This window comes from Lepidochelys kempii, chromosome 7 (genome assembly GCF_965140285.1).
Source record: "Lepidochelys kempii isolate rLepKem1 chromosome 7, rLepKem1.hap1, whole genome shotgun sequence".
NCBI lineage: Eukaryota > Metazoa > Chordata > Testudines > Cheloniidae > Lepidochelys > Lepidochelys kempii.
In genome coordinates, this window is record NC_136386.1 from 34282606 (window position 1) to 34308897 (window position 26292).

The following is a 26292-nucleotide window of genomic DNA, read 5'->3' on the forward strand; positions in this document are numbered from 1 at the left end:
AATTTGTAGTGGAGGAAGTAAAGTTCTTCATGCTGTAACATCTTCTAATATTTATGATCCAATGTGTATTAGCTGTCCTTGAACAGTGAACACATTAGACGTGATAATTGCTGAGGTCTAGGTGTTTTTTTCCCAGAGGCTACTCAGCTCTTCAGTGAGAACTTCATCATACACAGAATCTAACAATATGCTTGTCATTTTTAATAGCAAAATTGTTTTGCAAGTAACCATTATATGGGTTTAGAATGAAGAGGGGCTATACATTCTCAACTCCTCACTTGGTGGGATGAATAGTGCAAATTGAGGCAGGTTAATCCTGTAGTTAGGGTTGCTACTGACTTGTCTTCGGAGAGATCCTGGTTTGGATGGGAATACACTGTTCCTGGTTTACCCAGTTTTAAAAGTGTTTTTATTCCCTCATTAATCCCAGTAAAGCACCAGAGAAACACAGGAAACTGACAGAAATTCTTAGAACTTTTATAATTGCACAGAGAAGAGCCATCTTAGTAATAGAATTTGCATTTCACTTTTTCTTCACACTTGGGAACCTGATCTTACTTCTATAGAAGTCCATGGCAAGATTCCCACTGACTTCAATAGTAGAAGAATCTGGCTCTAGTAACAGTGATGCAAGCTTATAATTCCTCTAATGCAAATGCAGGCTAAACCTAGTGAATGGAGAACATACACATTCATAACTGTTTTAGAGGGACATGGTTCCTCTGAAACGCATGATGTTTTGAGAGTTTCCTTTGCCAAAGTAAGAAAAAAAAAAGTCTAAGAGATGGGAGAATTAATTAAAATAAAATCAGGACTCTCTCATAGAAATAGACAGCAGAACACTGCATTCAAGATCAGGACAGCTGCCAATTAGAAGAAATGTCAACAACTCAGTGGCAGCGATTTCAAAGGGGAACCTTTATTCCTCACTCTCACATGCATTCTTCATGAGCAGCATCAAGAAGTGTAACATGCTAATAGCTAATAACACAGAGAATATGATTAACTAATTTACTGACTGAATAATTTAATGCATATCAAAGGAATAATTTTCTCACTTTTCTTTTTTTAGATCTTAATACTAAGCTGGGTAGTATCAAGAGGTTGGAAGTGCACAGACTACGAGTCATCTTTGAATTTGTCTTTCCTGGAACATAGTTTTGTTGTTCATATGGGTTGCTTGTTCGTGATTTAATGAACCAAGTATGCTCCACCCTCATTATAATGCTTGTAGTAACTGCTCTCTGATAAGATTACTGTACTCTGGCTATAATCTCCATTAAACTGTATTCCAGTTACCCTCACTGTAATATTATTACCACTTTAGAACACTCAGATGTTTGGCTCTCCTAGAATCTCTTGCTGTCTATCTTTTGTTCTATTTCTTTAGAGATACTGCTGTCTCTGGTTACCATTCTATAGTGTCTTGGTGCAGCTGTCTGCTATTTTCATTCCAAATATGCAGTGCAAACCTCTAGAGTTGCCTGATCATGTCTATTCTGATCCCCTGTCTTCAGGTGCTCAGACTTTCTGAAACATTAACCATTTCAGGCAGAGTGGTGGTGGTGTTTTTTGTTTTTTTTAAGTGCTCACTCCCTGAAGATTCGTACGTGTAACAGCTGCCCCAACCAGTTCGGCCCCATTTGTGCTAGGAGATGTACACACAGCGTACTAAGACAGTACCCACCCTAAAGAATTTACAGTCTAACTAGACAAGGCTGGGGAACTGAGGCACAGGCAGATTGAGTGACATGTCACTCATATGAAACACGAATTCTGTGAACGAAGTGAATCCAGAATCATCTGAGCCCCAGTCCTGTGCTTTAAGCACAGAGCCAGCCTTCCTTTCAGATAACTTTAAGCCATGTATTTTCAGCCTTTTTGGGGAGTGAGGGAACTTGGAAAAATACTTTCCTTATTCATGTACATGTGCACATGAGAATAAGTATTTAGAATGTTGTTAGCAGATCTTGCAGCTAAGTGACTAGATGTAGAAAGTTGGACTATTGGAGAAGAACCTTTTGAATGCTCTAGTGAAAACTGGATTTGATTTGACTGAATCATGACCCACTGAAAATAACATTTTATGTATGCTCAGTAAATGTTGAATGGCAATGCCCAGCTCTTGAAGTGCCCAGCATGGTGCATGGCTAACTTTGCTGTGTATTGAATGATCTACTAAAGGTATGCACTGAGAAACCCTTCTCACAGTGCATGTTAAGGCATGATTTTGAGTGGTGCACATTTGAGGAGCTCTTCTGATTTCAAAGAATGCTTTACTTCACCTACAGCCTATTAATATCTCAAATACAATGTGCAACCAGCTAAAACTATTGCAAGAACAATCAACTATCAATAGGTTGTCATGCTTCAATTTTTCACATTGTGTCAATATCCATGAAGCCTCATCTCAATGACTCAGATTAGCGCCAATGACAGGATCAAAGATTAGCCTAAAATACGTCAAACACAATTAAATTAAAACTTCAGTCACTATCTGGAGGGCGGGAGAAATTTCTTCAGTTTTCCGTGGGTTCTTCTGGATAACAAATCAAATCTTAAACAGGGCATGCTACTGTAATGGGCTACACATTGACTGATATTGCTTTCCTCGACTGATATTCAAACAGAAAGCATAATGTTTTGGGTGATGTCCCTTTAACAGGAGCTAGGACAGAATGTTGGAACCCAATGTTCTGTGGCAGATGGAGTGACATTTGCAATTGGGAAGAAACAAGGATAGGCTGCCAAAATGTTAACCAGAGGCTCCCTCAAAAATGTTCTGCCTCAGTCAAAGATACATGTGAATTCCTCAAGTAAAATACTATTCCCTCCAAAAGAAACGCCATCATTCCAATACTCTTTCCCTCCACAAAAAAATAAATCAAATAAAATCCATTAATTCTACAGTATCCTCCCCATCCAACCTCCGTCCCCAATTAATAAATTAATTTGCCCAAAATCCATCCACCCAGCCCCTTTCACCCAGCATGTCTCCAACACCACAGTACCTCATGGAGGCTTCTCTGAGTGGCTCTCCTGCTTGGCAGGTGTTTCTCACATTAGTGGAGGTGGTGATAAGGGGCAGGCTCTGTCTGTCTGGCAATCTTTGAAGTTGGGGTGGTTGGTCAGGTGGCAGACTTCTAGTTGTGGACTTAAGTCAAATGGGGAATGGACTCCCTTTGGTTCTTGAAGTGGGTAGGTCTCCCTTGACCATTCCTGAGAATACCCCCTTGTCCTTGTATTGCAAGAAGGGTGTCTACAAATTCCTGATCTACGTTCTCTATCCCATTTATTTTGTATGCTTTTATCTGGTCCTCTCTTATGTGTTTCCTCTCTAAGGTAAACAGACCCCATCTTTTCAAACTCAGAACATTGCTTTAGAGCACGTCAGTGAACTCATGTGTAGGTCGTGCCAGATTTCAGGTGCACAATGTTCTGCTAGTGGTTAAGATGCCTGATCCCTGTCTTTTTGCTACAGCTTTCACTGATGCAGCTTGAGACTGCTAGTGGAGCTGCATCCATGGCGAGTTATCTGTTTTTCCTACTGAGGACAGGGTCTTGGATATCAGAAGAACCTTCTGATGGCATTTCCTCTGTGGTGATAGGACAAAGGCAGGCTGGTCCTGCTTACACATCACGGGTAAAGATAAGAGTTCTTTCTGGTTATAACAAATCTCCACTTACTATGGAAGGGTTTTGGAGGACAGTGAGGGACGGCCAGCAAAAGCAATTTTATCTTTGAATGGAAATTAAACTTTTCAAGGTAGTAGTGAAGGAGGCTGACTAATCTTATGTTTATTTAAGATAAGATTATAATAGAGGAGTCTCATCTACTTTAGAATAGATTAGAGAAACTCAACCTTACTCCATAACAGATTGCGTTGTTGAGGTAATCATTATAACTAATGCCAGAGGACATGGAAAATGCTCTCTCTGTGGGGTGACCCTGATATTGACACTAGCTGCTGGCTCTCCAGCAAATAAATACTCAAGCACTGGTGTGCCAAATAAAGAACTAGGTGGCATGAAGGATGCTTTGAACCATTAGATGAGCAACTTATATCAGTTGAACTAGGGCAGGGAGATATGAGGAAAGTCCACATCACATCCAAGTGTGTTTATGGTAATCCTAGCTCTTAGGTGAGTGGTGCTTCTTATGCTTCTGTATTTTCATTTTCCATCTTCAGACCTATCTCTAGGCAGTGATTTTTATGGTAAGAAGTTTGGGTACATGACACCGGCTCCAAATTGTTTTCCAGGTATCCTCTTAGGTGACTGATTACCACTTTTATCCAAGTACCATATCATAATATCCTCCAATCTATATTAGTATATTCCAGCACAGCCAGAACAATGTAAATCTCACATGATCCAGCTATATTTGAAACTGTCAGCCTTGCAAAATTCCCTTTGCCTGCTTGAACAGACAAGGATATTTTATCTTGCTTTTCTTTGATGGGAGTAAAGTAACTTTATTTTTTTAATGACAAGCATCATTAAGGTTATGATGATCATCTCATCTAACAATCAAAAATCACTCCATATGTAAAAAGTCCTGTAAATGCAGGCAAAGGAAAGACTTCTTTTCTACATGGCTGTGTTGCAAGACTCATTTTTGCTCTAGATTTCAGCAGTCAGCAAAACTGCTTATTTGGTGTTAAATGCTACAGTGAAAAACAGTTGATGGTATTGTGTCTTTGAGAGCTAAGATATATTAGAGTCAATAGAGCGTGTCTCAACTAGCAACACTTCAAACAAGTCCTGTGCTTCTAGCTGCATCATAAAATCTGATTTAAAAGATGCAAAACAAACAAAAAAATTGTGTAAACTTTGTTACTCAATCTTCTTCCATATAACAGTTTTTATTGTAATAATTACTATTGAGTTAATTGTGGACCTATCAGATTTGCTTGGATATTTTTATCTACCCTTTTCTTTATAATGTAAAAAGTTTCTTTGGTACACTATACAAACCAAAGTTAAATGAAAGGGGAAAAAATTATAAAACAATATATAGTTATGACAATAGTACAATAGTCTTTTCCCTCTGATCTGTTGATGGAAGTAAAATCTTTCCCCTGCTTTATTGAGTTAAGGACGGTCAATGCTGTAAACGGGGTACTGGTTCTGTTTTCTCCTCTCCGTAACTTACATTTCGTGCCCATAAACATAAATCATGAAATAGGATGATTAGAACCATTGAAATGATTTGCCTCTGAGAATTTAGGCTCAGCCCTCTAATTTTGATGTGTGTGTTTACAAACTTAGAACACTTAATACTATACAAGTGTGACATGTATTAAATTTGAATTAAATATCCCTAAAATATTACATGTCATAACGCCATTGAAAATATGGAAAATGGTCAAAGATCAGGGGTGAAATCCATGCCCCACTGACTTAAGTGGGGACAGGATTTCACTCCATAACTTTTTCCATGATGAGAAACCCTTCTCGTACTCAAGTATTAGGCGTTGTGTACACTAGCACTTTTGTCAGCAAACCTTTTGGTCAGGGGTGTGGTTTTTAATCACACCCCTGACTGATATAAGTTTCACCAACAAAAGCACCAGTGTGGCCAGTACTAAGTTGGCAGGAGAGCGTCTCCCACCAACATAGCTACCACTGCTCATTGGGGGTGGTTTAATTATGCCGGTGGGAGAGTTTACAGCAGTGCAGCTATACCACTATAAGGGCGGTAGTGTATACCTAGCCTTAGTCATTAGTGTTCATGCAATATTCCTGAAGTGCAGTGTCCCAAGAAACTTGGCTTTAATCAGGTTTCACAGTGACAATTCTTATTTCTGCTACTGTATAAGCAGAAACGAGCACTCCTTTCAAAGGACGGTCTGCCAGTTTTTAATCATAGGCTAATGTTAGTAATAATTGGAACACAGAGAGGAAATGAGATAGGCAATGAATTACTGAAAGTAGAGGTGATTCTTTAACTTGTGCATATAAGGTAGTTGAGCGCTCGAATCAGTTGCAGCATTCCACCCCAGAATGAGCTGTACAGCAGTGCTGGGTGAAATATGTATCCTTTATAAAGCAGTTCAGGATCCTTCTGAATATATTGAGTCCTAAATCACAGACAAATAGGACATTAAAGAAACATATTAAGAAATGTCAATGTAATCATCTTAAGATCAATAGTACAAAATAAACAGAACATAGGAAATCATATTTTCCCTCAGTAGCAAGACATTGTTTAAATGAGCGGTACTTAAGCCATTTCTAGCTCTCATCCTCCCTATATACAATTTTTACAGCAGTTTCCTTCTTTAAGGATTTAGCCCTATGCTTAGGTACAGTGTAGATGGTCTACCCTACACTGCTGGCATAACTTGGCTGTAAACCTGGCTTAGCAGGCCACGTGAGGATCACCCTCGTAAGAGGATGATTGTGCAGAGGCGTTGAGCCCATATAGGGACTTGCATACCACACACCCTCCTCACTGATGACATAAAAGGAGCACACAAGTGGCTATAGAAAAGGAGGCATGGTCAATATGCCCCTCAACCTTTGCCAGTCTTGGGCTGTGGTTTTTAGTGTCCTTTAGTCATTAAAGGCTAAAGTAAGCTAGAGCAGTTGTAAGGCTGCTCTAACACAACACAGGGGCCATGGTGTGTGCAAAGCAGCACCAAGATCAGAGCAATCCAGGTGAGAGCTTCAAGTCACTTTTGCATTCCATGTACTGACTGTCCAGTTTGATTATCCCGGAGAATCTGGCTCCTTATAATCAGGAAATATTGGCCAATGTTCACTGTTGGTCTTAGACTGTATTTTCATTACCTTCTTGTCCCTTGCACGTGCAACATAATGCCTCTAGATAGGGGCAGTGGTGGCAACTACTGAACCCAAGACCTCTAGATCTAAAAGCACCAACCTCAAACATTGTAGCAGATTCAAACCTCTGGGGACTAGCTACTAATGGGGGACAGAGAGGCACACTCTTAGCATAGATTACATGTGGCATAGTTGGATTTATTATGGAGATGTCAGTAACTCTATAGTTAATACTTTTCCTAATTCATATCTTTACTCATGTTACCAATGATGTTTTGCATCTAAACATACAGGACATCAGTTAGAAAATCTGGGTTTTATTGACAACTCTGTCCTGACACACTATCCAACTTTGGGTAAATCATTTAACCTCCCTGTACTTCAGTTTCACAGTCTGTAAAATGGCTGCACTTCTCTCTCTTTTTAAAGTTATTTGAGATCTGTGGATGAAAAGTGCAATATGAATCAAGTTAATTGTGATCAGATTAGTCTTGACTACATTCGCCCAGTTTAAAAATAAAACTATGGGTTCCCTTCTAGTGCAAACCTGTACTGAAGCCACTTTAACATGCTTTGTCTGTCTCAGGTTTTTTCCCCCTAATTTTAAATTCTTTCAGTGGAAAAGCAATAAAAGTGAGATTGTGTAATCCTCTAAATCCTTCCATTTATCTGTTTTTCCAGATAAGTTTTCTAGAGCTTTATTTATTTATTTATTTATTCCCATACATTGCTGCTTCTCTCCCTTTTGTAATTTTGGACCATTCATCCCCTTCGCCTCCCCCCTCACACTTCCCTGATTTCCACAAGTTCCATTCTGCTGCACACTGTTGCCTAGCAACATGTTCTTCTCTTCTGAAATTTCTTCTCTACCAGAGAGGAGCAGATCAAAGACACCCACAGTTCTGACTTATTTTATAAATTAATTTAAAGAGACACTCTCCAATGTTGTATTACTTTTGGGGGAAGATCAAAAGTTGGCCTGTCCGCTGGAAGTGTCAGGAAAATTAAGTTGTGCTCTAAAAAAAAAAAAAAAAAAAGTGCTTTGATTATTAAACATGTAATATGTACATCTTTAAGTCTCTTTTTCAGTAAGTGTCATTGTTATGCTAGTTAGTTTCATGCTATCAAATTAAATGCAGGCCTGTACCGTAAGCTAATGTACATTTATGCTGCCTGTCAGAGGCAACCACAGCGTTGTTCCACCAACTAATAATTTTTTTTAAAACTCCTTCCACCTGTTGCAAAAAACAAAACAAAAAAACCCCACCACCACCACCACCATTGGGAAAGACTATTTCCTAAACTATAACTACCCTCTTATACTGACTAAGAGGAAAGCAAATAAATCACAAGGTAATCACCATGTGACAGCAGGGCTGCTGGAACCAGGGGTGCTGCAGTACCCCTTGGCTTGAAGTGGGTTCTATCATAAACAGGGTTTACACTTTGGTTCAATGGCTTTCAGCACCCCCACTATTAAAACTGTTCCAACACCACACTGTGTGACGTCATCTTTTTCACCTTCATTTTATTATTATAGATTAATATGGACGTTAATATCGGATTTTAGCAGTCCTCAATTGAAAAAGAGAAATTAATACCCCTGTGAAAGGACTGAAAAATGTAAAACTTAAGTCACAGGGGAATATTTGAGCTTAAAGAAGGGTTCTCTCACCATGCCAGTCCTTCTCTGGCATCTGTTCAAACTTACTTTTCAGTACAAATTGTGAGATTTTTTTCAAGAGTGTGCTGGCAGGAAAAGTCAGCACTTCATGAAAGGTGAGAATTATTTACTCTCTCATATTTACTCAGTTCACAACCCCATCAATTAAAAAGAAAGAGACAATGATAGTAAAGAAGATTTTCACAGGTGGAAGACCTTGGAGATTATCATCTTTTCAAATCCCTAAGGAAAAAAGAAGAGGACACTAAGCACATAGCTAAAGCAGTAGCCAGACAACAGAAACAGACCATTTAAGTGGAACACAAATCTCACTGGCAAACTGGCTGGTGAAACTGCACCCGAAGTTGCATATGCAGATTTAGCAGTTGTGTGATCAACTACTGAATTTCCTTGTGAGCAGATTCTGGTTTGGTTTGTGAGAACCAGTGCTTTTGCTGTCCTACAGATACAAATTCAAAGCTCTCTTTAGAAAAATTGGCCCCAAGTGTGAAGTTTACATTTTTGATCATGTGCCATGTTCTTTTTTTTTTTTTCCCTCCAGTGCCTAGTGATTGCTTTTAGCATGCCTTTCAGTGAAGTGATTCTGCATTCAATACAGAGGGTAGATTGCAAATTACAATAATATTTTTGATTAACTCCTAATATACTCTAAGATTTTAAAGGTTTTATTCCCACATACATAAATCTACACAAAATGCAACACCAACAAAAGGATGGTATTTACTAATGCTCATCCCTTCTTTCAATGAGAAAGCAAGCACACATCTTAAGTTAGATCTAACAGATTAGTAAAACAACAAAACCAACTCTTCACAATTTTATTATTTATGTTCCGTGTTTAGGTTGAGCTATTGTGCTACACTTAAAGTGTATTCTTGAACTGAAATAAAATAAAAGTATGTATTGAAAGACGCAGCGGCTTAGTAAATGATGGAAAAGCTAGCTAAGTATCTGATATATTGCTGAGTGGTGTATGAACGTGGCTGAATAGTGTATTTCATATACTACATGGCCATGTGGTGTGTGTGTATGTATAGAATCTGGACTGCAACTGAGTCATCTGTGGTTAACGGCTCTACTCTTTGGCTGAATTTCTGAGGGTGAAGATCTGTGACTTGCATTCCAAGTATTCCCCCCCCATCGGAGAACAGATTCCACAATTGTCTATGGACATCCCTTACAAAAAATACAAGGCAACATTCTAAAAGTAAATTTAATGCTTCTGTGAAGTATTGACTTGCCAGGCCTGGAGACTGAAATATTTTGTGATCCACATAACCAGCACTGCACAGGCTGTGCTGCAATACTCTGCCCCTTCCCTCCCCCCACAACAATTGTCCCTTCAATAAGAATGCATGGACCAGTTAGAAACACGGACCTACAACCATACACACACCTTGGTTCATTTCTGAAATGCTTGGTTAAAGATCCCGCTCAAGTCTTCCTGAAATTGATCTTGATCACTCATGCTTTCCCTCTTACCTGCTGGGGAAGCTGATCTTGGAGAGAGAGGCCAGTGTGTGACGTGGCACTCTATAGGTTCATGGAAATATGCTTATAAGTGTAAATATAACCTAACTGGACTATGCTTTGTGCTAGATATGCCATGTAACATATTTGAAAAGGTTATGATCTACTGAATATATTCATCCTATTTGAATGCATATCATTTTTATATCTGAAGTTATAAGCATAGAGCCAACGCTCATATTTAAAAAGTGTTTGCTGTAGGAAACAAATAAGGGAGGTTTGGCCAATATATTGTGAAGGGGCCATTCAAGTAATTGGGAGTACTTAACTAATAGACTTTTGGAGACACCAATCCACATCTGAGCTTTCCTAGGAACATTCAAACTAACATGTAAACAATGGTGTCGGCCTGGAAAAATCTGAATCATTCATGGACATGACTTGTCCAGGTGGCTACAAACTCCATCTTGTTGCTGTGATTTTGTACAGAACAACAAAGGGGTTTCCACTCACAAGAGAGAATATAAAAGGCCCTGGAAGCCCCTCTATTTTGTCTTCAGCCATCTTAAGAGAGAGGCTCTCCACCCCAAAGAGATGCCTGAAAGATACTGGAACAAAGGATAGTAACCTACTGGGGTGTGAGTGATTGCTGGATCCAGACTAGGAAGGAGTCCAGTCTGTGAAAGAAGTTTACTGTGACATCTCTGGGAGTGAGATTTCATCTGTGATCAGTTTCTTAATGTGTTAGGTTTAGACTTGCGTGTTTTTGTTGTGTTTTGCTTGGTAACTTACTTTGTTCTGTCTGTTATTACTTGGAATCACTTAAATCCTACTTTTTATACTTAATAAAATCACTTTTTGCTTATTAACCCAGAGTAAGTAATTAATACCTGAGGGAGCAAACAGCTGTGCATCTCTCTGTGTTATAGAAGGCAGACAATTTATGAGTTTACCCTGTACAAGCTTTATACAGAGTAAAACAGATTTATTTGGGGTTTGGATCCCATTGGGATTTGGGTGTCTGGGTGCTGGAGTTAGGAGCACTTCTTAAGCTGTTTTCAGTTAAGTCTGCAGCTTTGGGGCACTTGGTTCAGACCCTGGGTCTGTGTTGGAGCAGACTGTTGTGTCTGGCTCAACAAGGCAGGGGTCTGGAGGCCCAAACTGGCAGAGAAAATGGGCTCAGAGGTCGTCTCAACACATCAGGTGACAGTCCCAAGGGGATCTCTATGACCGAACCCATCACAGTGTCCTCTTATTACTTCTGATATCTTCAGAGGGTAGCCGGTGAGACTTGCTTCAACTTCCTTTAGTGGGCAGCTTGGCTGTGTACTCTTGCCCAGGAGCAGCACTCAGTGGAAGAGTTTCTGGGTCCTGTTGCTAGAGGGAGTGCCTGCCAGCTAGCCTTTATGGTGTATGGGTTAACAGGCCAAATTAGACTTTCCTTTAAAAAAAGATAGTACAGGCCCAACCAGACTGCGTTCGGGCGGTAAGATTATCTGGCCACTACTAAAACAAGGAAAGTCTAAAAAAAGTGAAAACAAATGCATCCCCGGTGTTGGGTGGAATGAGGGAAGGTCAAGAACTCTTGACGATACGAGATCGTGAAAGGAAAGAATGCAGCTGATGTCAGACATTGGCAGCTTCAGATAAAATATTGAGGCTTTTACTAAGTATTAGTTAAATTGAATCCAATCCACAAATTAAATATTATTTTTGCTGTGACCAAAGTTTTGGGTTTCAGTATGCTGCAGAATTTTTTTTTTTTTTTTTACTGTAACTGGGTAACTAGATTGTAGAAATAGTTAGGGAAACTGGAGGTTTTGACAACTAAGTAAAGGAGGCAATACTGTTGACATCTGGGAAGGTGTACAAGGCAGTTTTGGATACAGGTAATAATACTGAGCTTTTTAATAATGCTCTGTATGTTCACAGCACTATGCAGATTGTTAGCAATTAACATTAGCTATGCCTGTTTGAAATGGTGGGCAGTAAGACAGCTAATGCTAATACTTAAATTGTCATTTAAGATACAAAGTTAGTAGCACATGGATAGGTGTGAACAACACCATCTCATAGAACTTGCTACAGCCATGAAATTATGGAGTATATGGGCCTTGCCTTGAGTTATTTATGACAGTTGGTAGGTCAGATACCTGTACTTTGGGTGCCAGAACTGTCCATGTGTTTTGGTACAGGAGGTGACACACTGTTACAAGTCTATGATCCAGCAGTGTAGAGCTGGAAGGGACTTCACAAAGTCAAACTGCTTCCTGCACGGAGATAGAGGTTTACCTGGTCCTATCTCAGACAGGTGTTTGTCCAACCTGTCTGATAACCTCCAATAAGGGGGATTCCACAACATTCCTTGGCAGCCTATTCTAGAGCTTAACTCCCCTTATAGTTAGAAAGTTTTTCCTAATATCTAATCTCCCTTGCTGCTGATTTAAGACAACTACTTCTTGTCTTTCCTTCAGGGTACATGAAGAACAATTGATCACTGTCCTTTGTAACAATCCTTAACATCTGTGAAGACTTATCTTTTCTCAGGACTAAACAGCCCAGTTATTTTTAACCTTTCCTCATCTGTCAGCTCTGATATTGTAAAGATAGAACACACTAACGGTCTTTGTCACACTTGGTTGTAAATGTCACTGACCACAGCATTCAACCTTCTTAATAAAGTCAGTGTTTAGGGCATTTTCAAGTTCTGGAAAGGACTGTGCTTGTCAATAAGTATATAGATATGTATCAATATCTGTTAGTCCTATAGAAGTGGTCTTATGGCTTATGTTAATTAGTGCTGCTGCAAAGCACTTTTAGTGTATATACCATGTTCTACAATATAGCCTTTTTGTGTGTCACAGGTTATTAATAAATACCAATGGATCCATGTGCTGCTGTTTGATATTTCCTCCATTATAAGAATTAGTGATATTGCTTTCTAAGAGCTCCTGTTATTTATTTCATAATACGTACCTGTATTTACTCTCTGCTCTTGGAAAATTGAGTTATTTGGAAGTTAACTGGTACTTAACTTTACAAAAACATTAAATATTCTTTAAAGGCGGCAAAAGTGACCTGATGTAGCTTGTGTACCATGTGCCCTGCCCGAGTTTTTTCTTGCTGTGAAAGCAGTGACTGTTCTCTAGAAGGAGTCAATCATTCTTTTAGACAGTATCATTTTTACCCCCAAAAGGATGGTTTTTCCCCAGGGACAAAGCAGAGTACACATTAGGGCTCCTTTGGCCCTGACTCAGTTCTTAGGGCAGAGACTGCCATTTCTGAGGTATCTGTACAGTGCCTAGCACAGCAAGGACCTGAACAGCCTGGTGTGTCAGCACAGTGCAAATGCTAAATAGTAAGACTAGATATTTGACTAATTGCTTGAAGGGAGTTTTCCCAACTAAATGCAACACTGACCATACAGCTGCATATACAGAGTGAAGTTCTTTCCCGGTCTTCTGCCATTCAACTAGCAAGCAGAATCTTCTGGGTGATGTCCCTTTTACAGGCAAATGGTTAGATTGTTGGACCCCAATGGTTCCATGACATTTTGGCAAATTGGGTGGCCTGAAGAAAATGTGGGTGGCAGCATGAGGTGCCCTTGAGGGAATTGGTAGGAAGGGGAAGTTAATAGGCAGGAGGCTGTCCTGAAAGTGAACTGAAGGAAAGAAAATGATGAAGTAGAGGGACAGTGAGAGCCAACAAAGAACGAAAAAAATCCACCTGGAAAAGTTGGAGCTCCTTGTAGTCTCTTTCCTTGCTATCTCCTCCAGTCCCTCTTTATCCATGACCCTCACTGAGGGTATATAAGAAATATAAGTTGCTCTTTGATGCCACTTGTTAAAAATAAAGTTACAAGCTCCCCAAACAAACATTTGAAAGTTCTTTTTTTCCCCTAACACAATTGGTGCATATTGCCCCAGGAAATTATGAAATTTATTATTGAAGTACCACAAAACATGGCAGGGGGATTTGTCACAGCCATTTCTGTCAGAATAGGTGCTCCAGGTCATCTATGCTTAGATATATCTAGGCAGCCATGAGAGCATGTACCCTAGCAATAATATTCATAGACTGAAATGAAGGAGTATGAATCAGAGGCTTCTCCCCTCTCAGGGAACCCAAGGGAAACATCATTGGGATGTCAAGCCTTTTAGGCACCTGTTATCTTTATGAAGAATAGGAAGATGGATTCCCAAACGACACACACACCAGACTGTAACCTTGAGGGAGAAGCTGGGCAAAGATCTTCATTCTATAACACTGTTGTTATTGGGATTCCATCCATTTTGGTTAGCTACATAGGTGAAGATAAAACAGGACAGCATATGGAAAAATGTTCTGAATCCACAAGAACTGAAGAGAATTTAGTAGCTTTGGCAGTGATTGACAAATTATTAGGTGAGTAATGTATTGCAGGGTTAAGGGACAGAAATCAGAGAATTCCTTAAACTAGGTAAGAAGCAACCTTCATTTATGCTTTGTGGTGATAAAAGCAGAGGCAATAAGAAGCAAAAAGATGACTAGGTGGACTCCTCCTGAAGGTCGAGACAGCAGACTGGACTTCTACATAGAGTGCTTCTGCCGACGTGCATGGGCTGAAATTGTGGAAAAGCAGCATCACTTGCCCCACAACCTCAGCCGTGCAGAACACAATGCCATCCACAGCCTCAGAAACAACTCTGACATCATAATCAAAAAGGCTGACAAAGGAGGTGCTGTTGTCATCATGAATACGTTGGAATATGAACAAGAGGCTACTCAGCAGCTCTCCAACACCACTTTCTACAAGCCATTACCCTCTGATCCCACTGAGAGTTACCAAAAGAAACTACAGCATTTGCTCAAGAAACTCCCTGAAAAAGCACAAGATCAAATCCGCACAGACACACCCCTGGAACCCCGACCCGGGATATTCTATCTACTACCCAAGATCCATAAACCTGGAAATCCTGGGCGCCCCATCATCTCAGGTATTGGCACCCTGACAGCAGGATTGTCTGGCTATGTAGACTCCCTCCTCAGGCCCTACGCTACCAGCACTCCCAGCTACCTTCGAGACACCACTGACTTCCTGAGGAAACTACAATCCATCAGTGATCTTCCTGATAACACCATCCTGGCCACTATGGATGTAGAAGCCCTCTACACCAACATTCCACACAAAGATGGACTATAAGCCGTCAAGAACACTATCCCCAATAATGTCATGGCTAACCTGGTGGCTGAACTTTGTGACTTTGTCCTTACCCATAACTATTTTACATTTGGGGACAATGTATACCTTCAAATCAGCGGCACTGCTATGGGTACCTGCATGGCCCCACAGTATGCCAACATTTTTATGGCTGACTTAGAACAAACGCTTCCTCAGCTGTCGTCCCCTAACGCCCCTACTCTACTTGCGCTATATTGATGACATCTTCATCATCTGGACCCATGGAAAAGAAGCCCTTGAGGAATTCCACCATGATTTCAACAATTTCCATCCCACCATCAACCTCAGCCTGGTCCAGTCCACACAAGAAATCCACTTCCTGGACACTACAGTGCTAATAAACGATGGTCACATAAACACCACCCTATACCGGAAACCTACTGACCGCTATTCCTACCTGCATGCCTCCAGCTTTCACCCTGACCACACCACATGATCCATTGTCTACAGCCAAGCTCTGCGATACAACCGCATTTGCTCCAACCCCTCAGACAGAGACAAACATCTACAAGATCTCTATCAAACATTCTTACAACTACAATACCCACCTGCGGAAGTGAAGAAACAGATTGATAGAGCCAGAAGAGTTCCCAGAAGTCACCTACTACAGGACAGGCCTAACAAAGAAAATAACAGAACGCCACTATCTGTCACCTTCAGCCCCCAACTAAAACCCCTCCAACGCATTATTAAGGATCTACAACCTATCCTAAAGGATGACCCAACACTCTCACAAATCTTGGGAGACAGGCCAGTCCTTGCCTACAGACAGCCCTCCAACCTGAAGCGAATACTCATCAGCAACCACATACCACACAACAGAACCACTAACCCAGGAACCTATCCTTGCAACAAAGCCCGTTGCCAACTGTGCCCACATATCTATTCAGGGGACATCATCACAGGGCCTAATCACATCAGCCACACTATCAGAGGCTCGTTCACCTGCACATCTACCAATGTGATATATGCCATGATGTGCCAGCAATGCCCCTCTGCCATTTACATTGGTCAAACTGGACAGTCTCTACGTAAAAGAATAAATGGACACAAATCAGATGTCAAGAATTATAACATTCATAAACCAGTCGGAGAACACTTCAGTCTCTCTGGTCACGTGATTACAGACATGAAAGTTGCGATATTACAACAGAAAAACTTCAAATCCAGACTCCAGCGAGAGACTGTTGAATTGGAATTCATTTGCAAATTGGATACAATTAACTTGGGCTTGAATAGAGACTGGGAGTGGCTAAGTCATTATGCAAGGTAACCTATTTCCCCTTGTTTTTTCCTCCCCCCCCCCCTTCCTCAGATGTTCTTGTTAAACCCTGGATTTGTGCTGGAAATGGCCCACCTTGACTCTCCTTACAATGTGTATGATAATCATCACTTTAGATAAGCTATTACCAACAGGAGAGTGGTTTTTTTTGGAGGGGGTGGGGGGAGAAAACCTGGATTTGTGCTGGAAATGGCCCACCTTGATTATCATACACATTGTAAGGAGAGTGATCACTTTACATAAGCTATTACCAGCAGAAGAGCGGGGTGGGGGGGGAGAGAAAACCTTTTGTAGTGATAATCACCCATTTTTTCATGGTTTGTGTGTATAAAAACGTCTTCTGTACTTTCCACAGTATGCATCCGATGAAGTGAGCTGTAGCTCATGAAAGCTTATGCTCAAATAAATTGGTTAGTCTCTAAGGTGTCACAAGTACTCCTTTTCTTTTTGCAAATACAGACTAACACGGTTACTCTGAAAAAAATGACTGATCACCTGTTTAAAAAAAGGGGTTGTTGACAAAGAGTAGAAAATATGGCATGGGATAAAGCTTTAGATACAGCTCCCTTCTTTTAAGATTAATAGAAACATTGAATGCAAACAGGAGAAAATTAACAAAGTAGTGACTTCCTTCTGTGAGACCATCTCTCTTCACTCTTGTGTAAGAGATAACTGAAAGGAAAGCAGACCTCCTGATAGTCAAGATGGAACCATAATTTGTCATAAGTATGGATGAGGTAGGACTTATTGCCAGGAAACATGACTTGTGAAATACAAAAGCCCTATTATGAGTTGTCAGAGGAGAATGAGGAGATAAGGTTATCCTAAGAGGGGTCACAAATATATTGTGGATTCTCTGCAGACTTCACTAATAAGCCTTAGAGCAAAAACAAATGCCTGAGACTGAAAAAAAGATGGAGAACTTGAGTAAGGTGCAGATTCAGCACTGCTAGCCCAACAAGAGGATGGCCAAGACTTCAAAGCAAAGTGATCAAGGTTCAAACAGATAACGCTGTCAGAGTAAATGAGAAATTGCAAAATAATATGCTAGAGAGGCAGAACTGTCTCCTACCAGAAACTCAGAGTTGCAGTGAAACAGAAAGACTGCAAGCTGTTGAGCAGGAGTGAATCATGACCAGTAAGAAGATGCAACTCTGTACCCCCAGAACACCAGCTAGTTTCATCAGACAATGGTGCAGTCAGATCTTCCACAGTTGCAAATCAAAATGAAGAGAGCTGGAGTGCAGGAATGATTGGTAGGCAAGGGTAGATAAGTAGAAAATGGAAACTTCAGCAAGATGCACTACAAGAAAAAGTGAATATTACAAAAGAGACCATAAATAACTGCATAAAGATTGTTGGAATAGTATTCCTCCTTTATATTGTGGAAATATTTAACATTTAGCTCATATAAATCCATTTAAGTTGACTAGTAATCTATCAGTTGTTGCAGTCTTACTTCTTGCAGCAAGCTGGAAAAAGCAAGCAGATCCAAAAATAGAATAATGAAACTTATCTGGGAGATAATACTGCTGGAGAGACTGATAAGCATTAAGATGACTTAGTTGAATATCCCATCATATGAAAATCTTTTCCTTTTTAAGAGGAAAATATTCAATCATAAGTTACTGGAGATATTTGGAAGAAGTTGCTGTATATAATACTAATAGAATTTAATTGGAAATGTATTCAGATTTCTTCCTAAGAAGTCCTTTAGTTGTGTAACTTTCTTCTGTTATTATATATATATATATATATATATATATAAATAAATAAATGTTTAATACACACACACACACAAAATTTAGTTGTATAAAATTAAGAAAAGAATTTAAGTTATGAGGAAGGTATTGTTCATCAAATAGCAACAGCTGCGGCACAGTTAGCATCAAAAGCTATAAGAACTGACAAAACTTCAGTGGAAGACTAGAGACAAAACAAGAGAAAATTAGGAAGAACATAAATTAAGTCCAGCAAACAAAGAGTGGGTACTTGTTATAACTGAAAGAAAAGGACTTCAAATAACGTGCCTATTGAGAACTGGAATAAGCTACTGAAAGAGGAGCTCAAGTACAATGTTTGGTTTTGATTTTAACCATACCAAGGCTTCTAAACCAAACTAAGCCACTGCTGGTGTTGAAATAATCATCATTATGGAAAGATACTACCACAGAGGCAAAGGGAACAAACAATCTAATGCGAAATCAAAGCCTACTTTCACCGCTACCTGTTGACATGGTATTAGCACTAGGCGAGAACAATGACACCAAGAACAATAAATAGGATGCAAAACTTATAGAGCAGTTAAGAGTCAAACTCAGACACTCCAGTTGTGGGCAGACCAGAGATGGACAAGAACACAACACAGGAACTCACCGAAAACTTGTTTATTTAACAGAATACTCTAAAGACTAGGCAAAAGGGTATATACAAAGTCCTCATCCAAGTCAACTACAGCAGAAAGCGAGGGTCGCTAGGAATCGGAAGGGGACTGTCATACAGACCCTTAAAGATTCCCTCTACATGTTGTACTTTCATATCAGTTTGAGAGGCAAATACCTCAGATTACAAATGGGAGGGCCATGAGGAGAGAGAGAGAGAGAAACTGTGGTAATCAGTTGCTAGAGAACGGTTCAATTTATGACCAAGGGCTGGAGGTTATGGTTACAATTTTAAGGTCTTTGTTTGAGAGTTTGTGCATTTAAATTAGTGTAGAAAGAAACAATATAATAGAAAAACAAAAGGCTTCCCTTTCAACAGTGAGATAAATGGGAAAAATTTTAAAAGAGAATCTATCCACAGAGCAGTGCTCTTACCCCATTTGGTGTGGGTACAGACATAAACAGGAAGGTTTGGGAGATTTTCCTTGGGAAGGGACAGAACATCTGGGGCAGTTGGGGAGGTTTGAAGAAAGTACAGTGAGCAACAGGCACTGCTCCCCACACATAGGAGAGAAATGGGGAAGAAAAGTTAAAGGTAGCCAGATAAAGCATATGGACTATATGAAGTGTCCCCTAAGGGCAATGCAGATATGCCCTTCCTAGTCTACCCTACAGACACTGTGCACAAACTCCAAATTCACCCTTTTTTTCAAGTTTGTCTTTAACAAGGAAATCAATGATAAAATGATAACATTCATCTCAAACCTTCAGCACTGGCTTAGCTGCTCATAAAGAATCCTCTCTTATCACAGTTCAATTCCTTCCTTCCAGGAAGCCACTCCCAATTCTCTTATATTCAGATTGAATGAGTCACTGATCGTAATGAATCAATTTTGCCTTTCCCCAGATTGATACCTGTTAACAGGGTAACACTGCCAATTGGTACAAACAAGTTGTTTCATATCTGTCTATAATGAAATTTCTTGCACCTTTCTTTGAAGCATCTTGACCCACTGATCTGATCTTGTATGGTCATTCTTCTTTTGACAGTTCGGTCTCAAAGTGCTTCATCCTAATTACATAAATTGTAGGTCAGGGAAGGTGTCCCCATTTTATCCTCAGTGGTGAAGAAGAGGGCAAATAAATCATTTAGGTTCAATGACTTCTCCTCCTTAATTGGTGCCTTAACTCTCTTGCACTCCAGGTCACCCACTGATTCTCTCACAGGCTTTCTGTTTCTGAAATACTTAAAGGATGTTGTATTTGTTTTAGTGTCTTTGGCTATTTGTTCTCAAATCCTTTTTAGTCTTCCTGATTTCCATCTTATTTGTGCTTGCCATAATTTATGCTCCTTTTCTATTGGCTTCACTTGGGCCAGATTTCCCATTTCTTCAAAAATATCTGTTTGGCCTGAATAATACCCTCTGCTGGGGCTCAGTCCTGTTCTCTCTTATTCAAAGTCTACATCAGTGGTTCTCAAACTTTTGTACTTGTGACCCCTTTCACACAGCCAGCCTCTGAGTGCGACCCCCCCATATGAATTAAAAACACTTTTTTATATATTTAGCACCATTATAAATGCTGGAGGCAAAGTGGGGTTTGGGGTGGAGGCTGACAGCTCGCGACCCCCCATGTAATAACCTCTTGCCCCCCAGTTTGAGAACCCCTGATCTACATGAAACTATTGGGGAGCTTGTGAGAGAACATAGCTTGGTGCACCTTGCTCTACATCAGCTTTACTGCAGATTTAAAGACCACCATTTCCAAATCAGCACCCAGATCTCCTGTAATTTTTAAAATTTTTTTTTTTACAGCTATCAGTTTCACGGTATTCTTACTCCCACCCATCTACCTAGCCTCATTCCATGGGAAGCTGCTTTTAAGTAGTTTCTCTTTTTCTTGGAATGTGTAGTGAATTCATTTTGGTTCATGGCTTTTGTGTATTTATTTTTTTTTAAATGGTATAACCATAATCATGCTTTATTTTTGTAACTGATTTGAATGGGGAGCTCTTGCTTTGTGTGCATTTCAGGGAACTGGTTGGAATGTTCTAGAGACTGAAGCAATGCATGAAGTAGCAAATGGCAGCATAAGATCAGTAGTGTAAAGTTTTCAGTGAAATTACCTTTACCTTAGAGGGTTAAAAAGCTTTGAGCAAGGGCAGTCTGACCCTTTTTGACACTAGGTCCTATATCTTCAAAGGTATTTCAACTTATGTAACTTCTGAATGTGTAGAGTACAGAGTTTCAGGCAATTATGAGAGGAGGGGGACAGGAGTTATTTAAGGGCCAATGTTGGGATAAGAACAAATGGCTATAAAATGGCCATCAACAAGTTTAGGCTTGAAATTAGATGAAGGTTTCTAACTATCAGAGGAGTGAAGTTCTGGAAGAGCCTTCCAAGGGAAGTAGTGTGGGCAAAAAACCTCATGGTTAAAGACTGAGGTTGATAAGTTTTTGGAGGGGATGATATGATGAGGTTGCCTACAATGGCATATGGCCCATCTGCTATTAGCAAATATCTCCAATGGCTGGAGATGGAACACTAGATAGGGAGGGCTCTTGAGTTACTACAGAGAATTCTTTCCCAAGTATCTGTCTGATAGGTCTCACCCACATGCTCAGGGTCTAATTGATTACTATATTTAGGGTCCTAGGTCAGATTGACTTTAGGAGTTTTTTCACCACTTTCTGCATTGTGGGGCATGGATCACTTGCTGGTTTGAATTAGAGTAAATGGTAGATTCTCTGTAACTTGAAGTCTTTAAATCAAGATTTGAGGATTTAGAATAACTCAGCCACAGGTTGTGAGCCTATTACAGGAGTGGGTAAGTGAGGTTCTGTGGCCTGCAATGTACAGGAGGACAGACTAGATGATTATGATTGTCCTTCCTGGTCTATGGTGACATTGGCATTGAGATAATTATGTAATGCTGGGCAGGGTTTTAGTGTTGCAGCCATTACTACTGCAATATGGTATTCTGGACCAGTCATCTTTAGTTACATGTTAAGACGGAATTACTGCTGATTGCATCCAGCGTGTCTCTTGGATGTTTTGACCTCTCGATATTGTTCCATACAAAGAAGATACAGAAATCTTGCTCTGCTGGAGTCGGAGCCACATATGGAATAGTTCTAAATTATGGCAGCATTGAGCAGGATACAGTGTGGCAGATCCTCAGCCAGGAAGTACATTGAAGTCAATGGAGCTACGAAATTTACACCAGCTAAAGATCTGTTCCAAAGACTCTTCCTCTTTCCACCCCCCACCCCCACTAATTGGTTCTGTTGAACCTAAATTGTTCAAGTTTGTTCAGAATGCTGATGGAATCCCCAATTCTTCACCAGTCCTGACAGACTTTCATTGGTTTCTGGCCTGAGATTAGATTGATTTGTAATCTTTTCATTAGTTGTTTAAGAGTCTGAATGATCTGTCATAAAGTTACATTAACTATCTTTTAGGTGTTCCTGATCAAACTCTGTTCTTTCTTGGCTGGACCTCGGGTGCAGACTCTACTGACCATTTGTTTTTATTTTTTTATGCTCTGCATCTGTGGCATTAATTGTTCAGTTGGTCAAGCACTGCTGAATCTTTGGATACTTTTAAAAACCAGCTGAAATCCTCTCTCCTCTGTCAAATCCCCAATTAATTGCAATGTTTATTTAGTGTCATAATTTGTACTACTGTAAACTATTCCAAGGTGTTTTGTTGTAGCATCCTTAATGTTATAACAGAACTTAGTGATTGCACTTTGAAGGGAGAATCCATTTGAGCCTTGGGATGAAGGCTAAATTAAGAAAAAGCTCTTAACAGATACTCATGAATACCTTTGAAGAAAGTTATCTGAAAAGGTGCTACATATTTTCTCCACTGATTTAAAAAAAAAACCAAAACCCAATTTTTTAGGAAACGTTTTTTTATTAAGGACTTCCACAAAGTTTTCTGTATACTTTATTTTACCATCCTTATGGGCTACATCAGTCACTGTTGGATACAAATGTCTTCCAATCAGGGTTGAGTTAGCATAGCTCAGGAAGGAATCAACCAACTCCCTAGGAAACAGTCACCACCAAGTGAGTCACAAGAGAATTTTTATTTTAGGTGCCAATCTGGCCAAACAACTGAAATCTCATTAAAAATGAAATGTATCTTTACCAATAAAATACTAAACGTGGTATAAGGCATCTGCAGTATTTGCCAGTTGCCCAGCACCGAGGAATACTCAGACACTATGCTGATATTTCAAAGATAATATGTATGCTCTGCCAGGAAACATCTAAGGCCAAATCTGGGCCTCTTTAAACAGTTTCACTAGCTGAAACTGGAGTGAGCAAATCATCACCATAATACTGGAAGCAGTTTAGAAGAGGACAATAGATCTTATTCTAGCAGTTCCTATACCACTGACTGCATGTTGCCGTGCCTTTAAATTCATGCCCAGATCAGTAACCAGTTGTGCTTGTCAGGCCTATGTGAATTGAGTTAGCTTTATATATACTCTTGTCGAACAGGCCACCAAAGACATTTTGGAAGGTTTTCTGGTAGTGTTAAATCTTTAGCTGTTGGTGAGTTGAGGTTAATTTCCTACTACTGTGTTTCTTTTTAAATAACTGCTATTATTGTATTTGTGTGGAGAGTGCAAATTTTAAATCCTTCTAATCTGTGCCAATTTTAGAAAAACAAAGACTATGCCAGTTTTATATTGTCAGGTTTGGACATCACCCAAGTCTGTTGGCACAGTGTGAAGCAAAGTATTGCTTGATGGTATCTCATATCTCAATGGACTTGTATTTTGTAGTCTGAAACCTCCCAAACCAGCAAAATCCAAGCAAGAGGGGAGGACAGTCCATCTTCTCAGAGGCATTTGTTTTTAAAGATTTGTTTTCCTTCTATCTGATCAATGTTCAAAAAACTAAGCAGTTTTTATTTTTATTTCAAATAAAAGTAAAAAAAAAAAAAGCACTTCTAAAAGTATAGAATACTTTACCTGTTATGTCCCTTATTCTTAGTGCTTGAGGTAAGTGGTCTTCAACCTCTGGTCCACAGACCCCTGGGAGTTCACAAATTAGGTCTAAGATTTCCAAAGGGATCTGTAGTTCCACCTGACATCTAAGGTCCACAAATGAAAAAAGGTTGAAAACCACTGCTCCAGGTTAGCATTTATATCGCTGTACAGTATAGTGTGTGCACAGCACAAAGCAAAACTAGCTTTTTAATTCAGATAAATGCCAACGTTCTCCAAAGCAGGAGCGGGTGCGAGTTCCCTAGAGGAAGAGCACGACTTCCTCTCCCCTTGGGCCGGGCATTATTTCTGTCTTTGCCTGAAATCGAATCGCGGGGAGCAAGGGGCCCAGCCAGCTCACTCACAGGGGCAGTTAGCGACCTCTCAGCCCGGGATGTTGACACTATTCAGTTCGCTTCTCTCATTGGCTGATCTCCGTGCAGCAAGCGGTCTTTCCGGCCCAGCACTTGTACAGCTTGAGATATACACTGCTGCGCAGACACGGGAGCGGGAACAGCGCCGTGGAGCTCCCACATGGAGCCCGCTCTTCTGGGCGGGTGTCAATGTGTAAGACTTCCTGCAACACTGGAGCCAAGCCCGAGGGGGAGGCCAGCGGGCTGGGTGCCTCTCACCCAGCACCTCCCCCCGCCCAGCTCTGGGGCTGCAACAGCACCCAGTGGGCTCCTGCACGGAGGGTTGGCTCCTCCCGTCCTGAACGCGCCCGACCACATTTCACTGGCACGGCCTGCTGCCCAAGCGCTGCCATCGTGCCCAGCGGGGCAGAGCTTCTGCTTGGAGGCGGCTTTGTAGCACGCCCCGCCATTCTCCTTCTCCTCCCCCCCCCCCGAGTCCTCCACACCCCCGCCCCTTTCCAGCCTCCCTCCACAGAGCCCCTCTCCTGCTCTCTCTTCCAGCCCCCCGCCCACGTCACGCGGTTCGTCTGCCGCCCCCCAGCAACTTCCAAGCCCCTCTGCGTAGTGGCCCCCGCCCGCCTGCTCTCTCGCTCGTCCGTAGGGCGCATGCTTGGGTTATGCAACAGCCCTGCCTGGCCGCCCAGGCCGCGCTGCCTGAGTGCCGCGGCCGCAGAGCAAGGGTGCCGTCTCACTGGAAGAGGCCGGGTCGGTGGGGCGCGCTCGCGGCCCGGCCCCCCGGGTGCTGCCCCTGAGGCCACTGTGTGCGCGGCGCGCCGGGCCCGTGAGTGGCAGCGGGGGCCGCCGCCAAGTCCCGCCTGTTCCGCTCTCCCTGCTGCAGGCGGCGGCGGCGGCGGGGTGGCTTCCTGCGCGCGGTGCCGCTCCCCCTCCCCCCGGCAGTAGGAGCCGCAGCGGCAGCAGCCCGGGTCCCTGAGCCATGGCTCTGTGAGAGCAGCACATGGCGGCCGCAGCTGCCATGAGCCCCCAACTAATCCACACAACTCCCCCCTGAACGGCCACCTCCAGCAGCAGCGCCCCCACCGGCTCCACCGCTCCCACCCCGCCCGCAACTCCAGCCACAGCCCATCGCCCGGCCAGCACCCAGACCCCGCCGCCGGGCCTGCGCTCACCCGCCGCCGCCGCCGCCCGCCCGTCCTCGCCATGGGAGTGCAGGGATTCCAGGACTACATCGAGAAGCACTGCCCCAGCGCCGTGGTGCCCGTGGAGCTGCAGAAACTGGCCCGGGGCAGCCTCGTGGGTGGGGGCCGCCAACGGCCCCCTCAGACCCCGCTGCGCCTCCTCATCGACGCCGACAACTGCCTGCACCGGCTCTACGGCGGCTTCTACACGGACTGGGTGAGCGGCGGGCAATGGAACCACATGCTGGGCTACCTGGCGGCGTTGGCCAAGGCCTGCTTCAACGGCAACATCGAGCTCTTCGTCTTCTTCAACGGGGCCCTGGAGAAGGCCCGGCTCCACGAGTGGGTGAAGCGCCAGGGCAACGAGCGCCAGACCGCGCAGCAGATCGTCAGCCACGTCCAGAACAAGGGCACCCCGCCGCCCAAAGTCTGGTTCCTGCCGCCCGTCTGCATGGCGCACTGCATCCGCCTGGCCCTCATCCGCTTCCACATCAAGGTGAGCAACGGGGCCCAGCGGCCTCCCCCGGCCAGGCTGCCAGCGCCCCCGCCCGCCGCGCTCCTCGGCCTCTCCCACCAGGGCACCAGCGCCCCCTCTCGCTGCGCCCCTTTCCCCCCGTTCTCCACCAGGGCACCAGCGCGCCCATCTCCACCATGGCACCAGCGCCCCCTCTCGCTGCGCCCCTTGCCCCCCCATCTCCGTCATGGCACCAGCGCCCCCTCTCGCCGCGCCCCTTGCCCCCCCATCTCCGTCATGGCACCAGCGCCCCCTCTCGCCGCGCCCCTTGCCCCCCCATCTCCGTCATGGCACCAGCGCCCCCTCTCGCCGCGCCCCTTGCCCCCCCATCTCCACCATGGCACCAGCGCCCCCTCTCGCTGCGCCCCTTGCCCCCCATCTCCACCATGGCACCAGCGCC

General features: G+C 42.4%; 1 protein-coding gene and 2 long non-coding RNA genes across 15 annotated transcripts in view; 2 read left to right on the forward strand and 1 right to left on the reverse strand.

Annotated features, from left to right (window-relative positions):
* LOC140914428 (uncharacterized) overlaps window positions 1-4375 on the forward strand; it is a 110777-nt gene extending 106402 nt beyond the window's left edge. For all 8 annotated transcript variants that reach the window (XR_013636045.1, XR_012159851.2, XR_013636044.1 and 5 more), the window contains one exon: window positions 1073-4375. This is a non-coding gene — a long non-coding RNA (uncharacterized LOC140914428). The remainder of the gene's footprint in view (window positions 1-1072) is intronic.
* A 1471-nt stretch (window positions 4376-5846) lies between these two features.
* On the reverse strand, window positions 5847-25619 carry LOC140914429 (uncharacterized). 3 transcript variants are annotated; one of them, XR_012159860.1, is made up of 4 exons: window positions 25370-25619; window positions 23815-23936; window positions 7744-7805; window positions 5847-6083 (listed from the first exon to the last, which is right to left on the reverse strand). It is a non-coding gene; the product is annotated as an uncharacterized LOC140914429 (long non-coding RNA). The 3 variants fall into 3 exon arrangements; XR_012159858.1 differs by having other exon boundaries at window positions 24935-25619; XR_012159859.2 differs by lacking the exon at window positions 25370-25619 and adding an exon at window positions 24195-24676.
* The window catches only part of FAM120A (family with sequence similarity 120 member A), a 117869-nt gene continuing 116410 nt past the window's right edge, over window positions 24834-26292 (forward strand). The window contains exon 1 of one of the 4 annotated variants that reach the window (XM_073352163.2): window positions 24834-25874. In XM_073352163.2, coding sequence (XP_073208264.1) covers window positions 25401-25874 — 474 coding nt within the window. In that variant the 5' untranslated portion in view covers window positions 24834-25400. The remainder of the gene's footprint in view (window positions 25875-26292) is intronic. The other 3 variants (XM_073352162.2, XM_073352160.2, XM_073352159.2) reach the window with 3 other exon arrangements.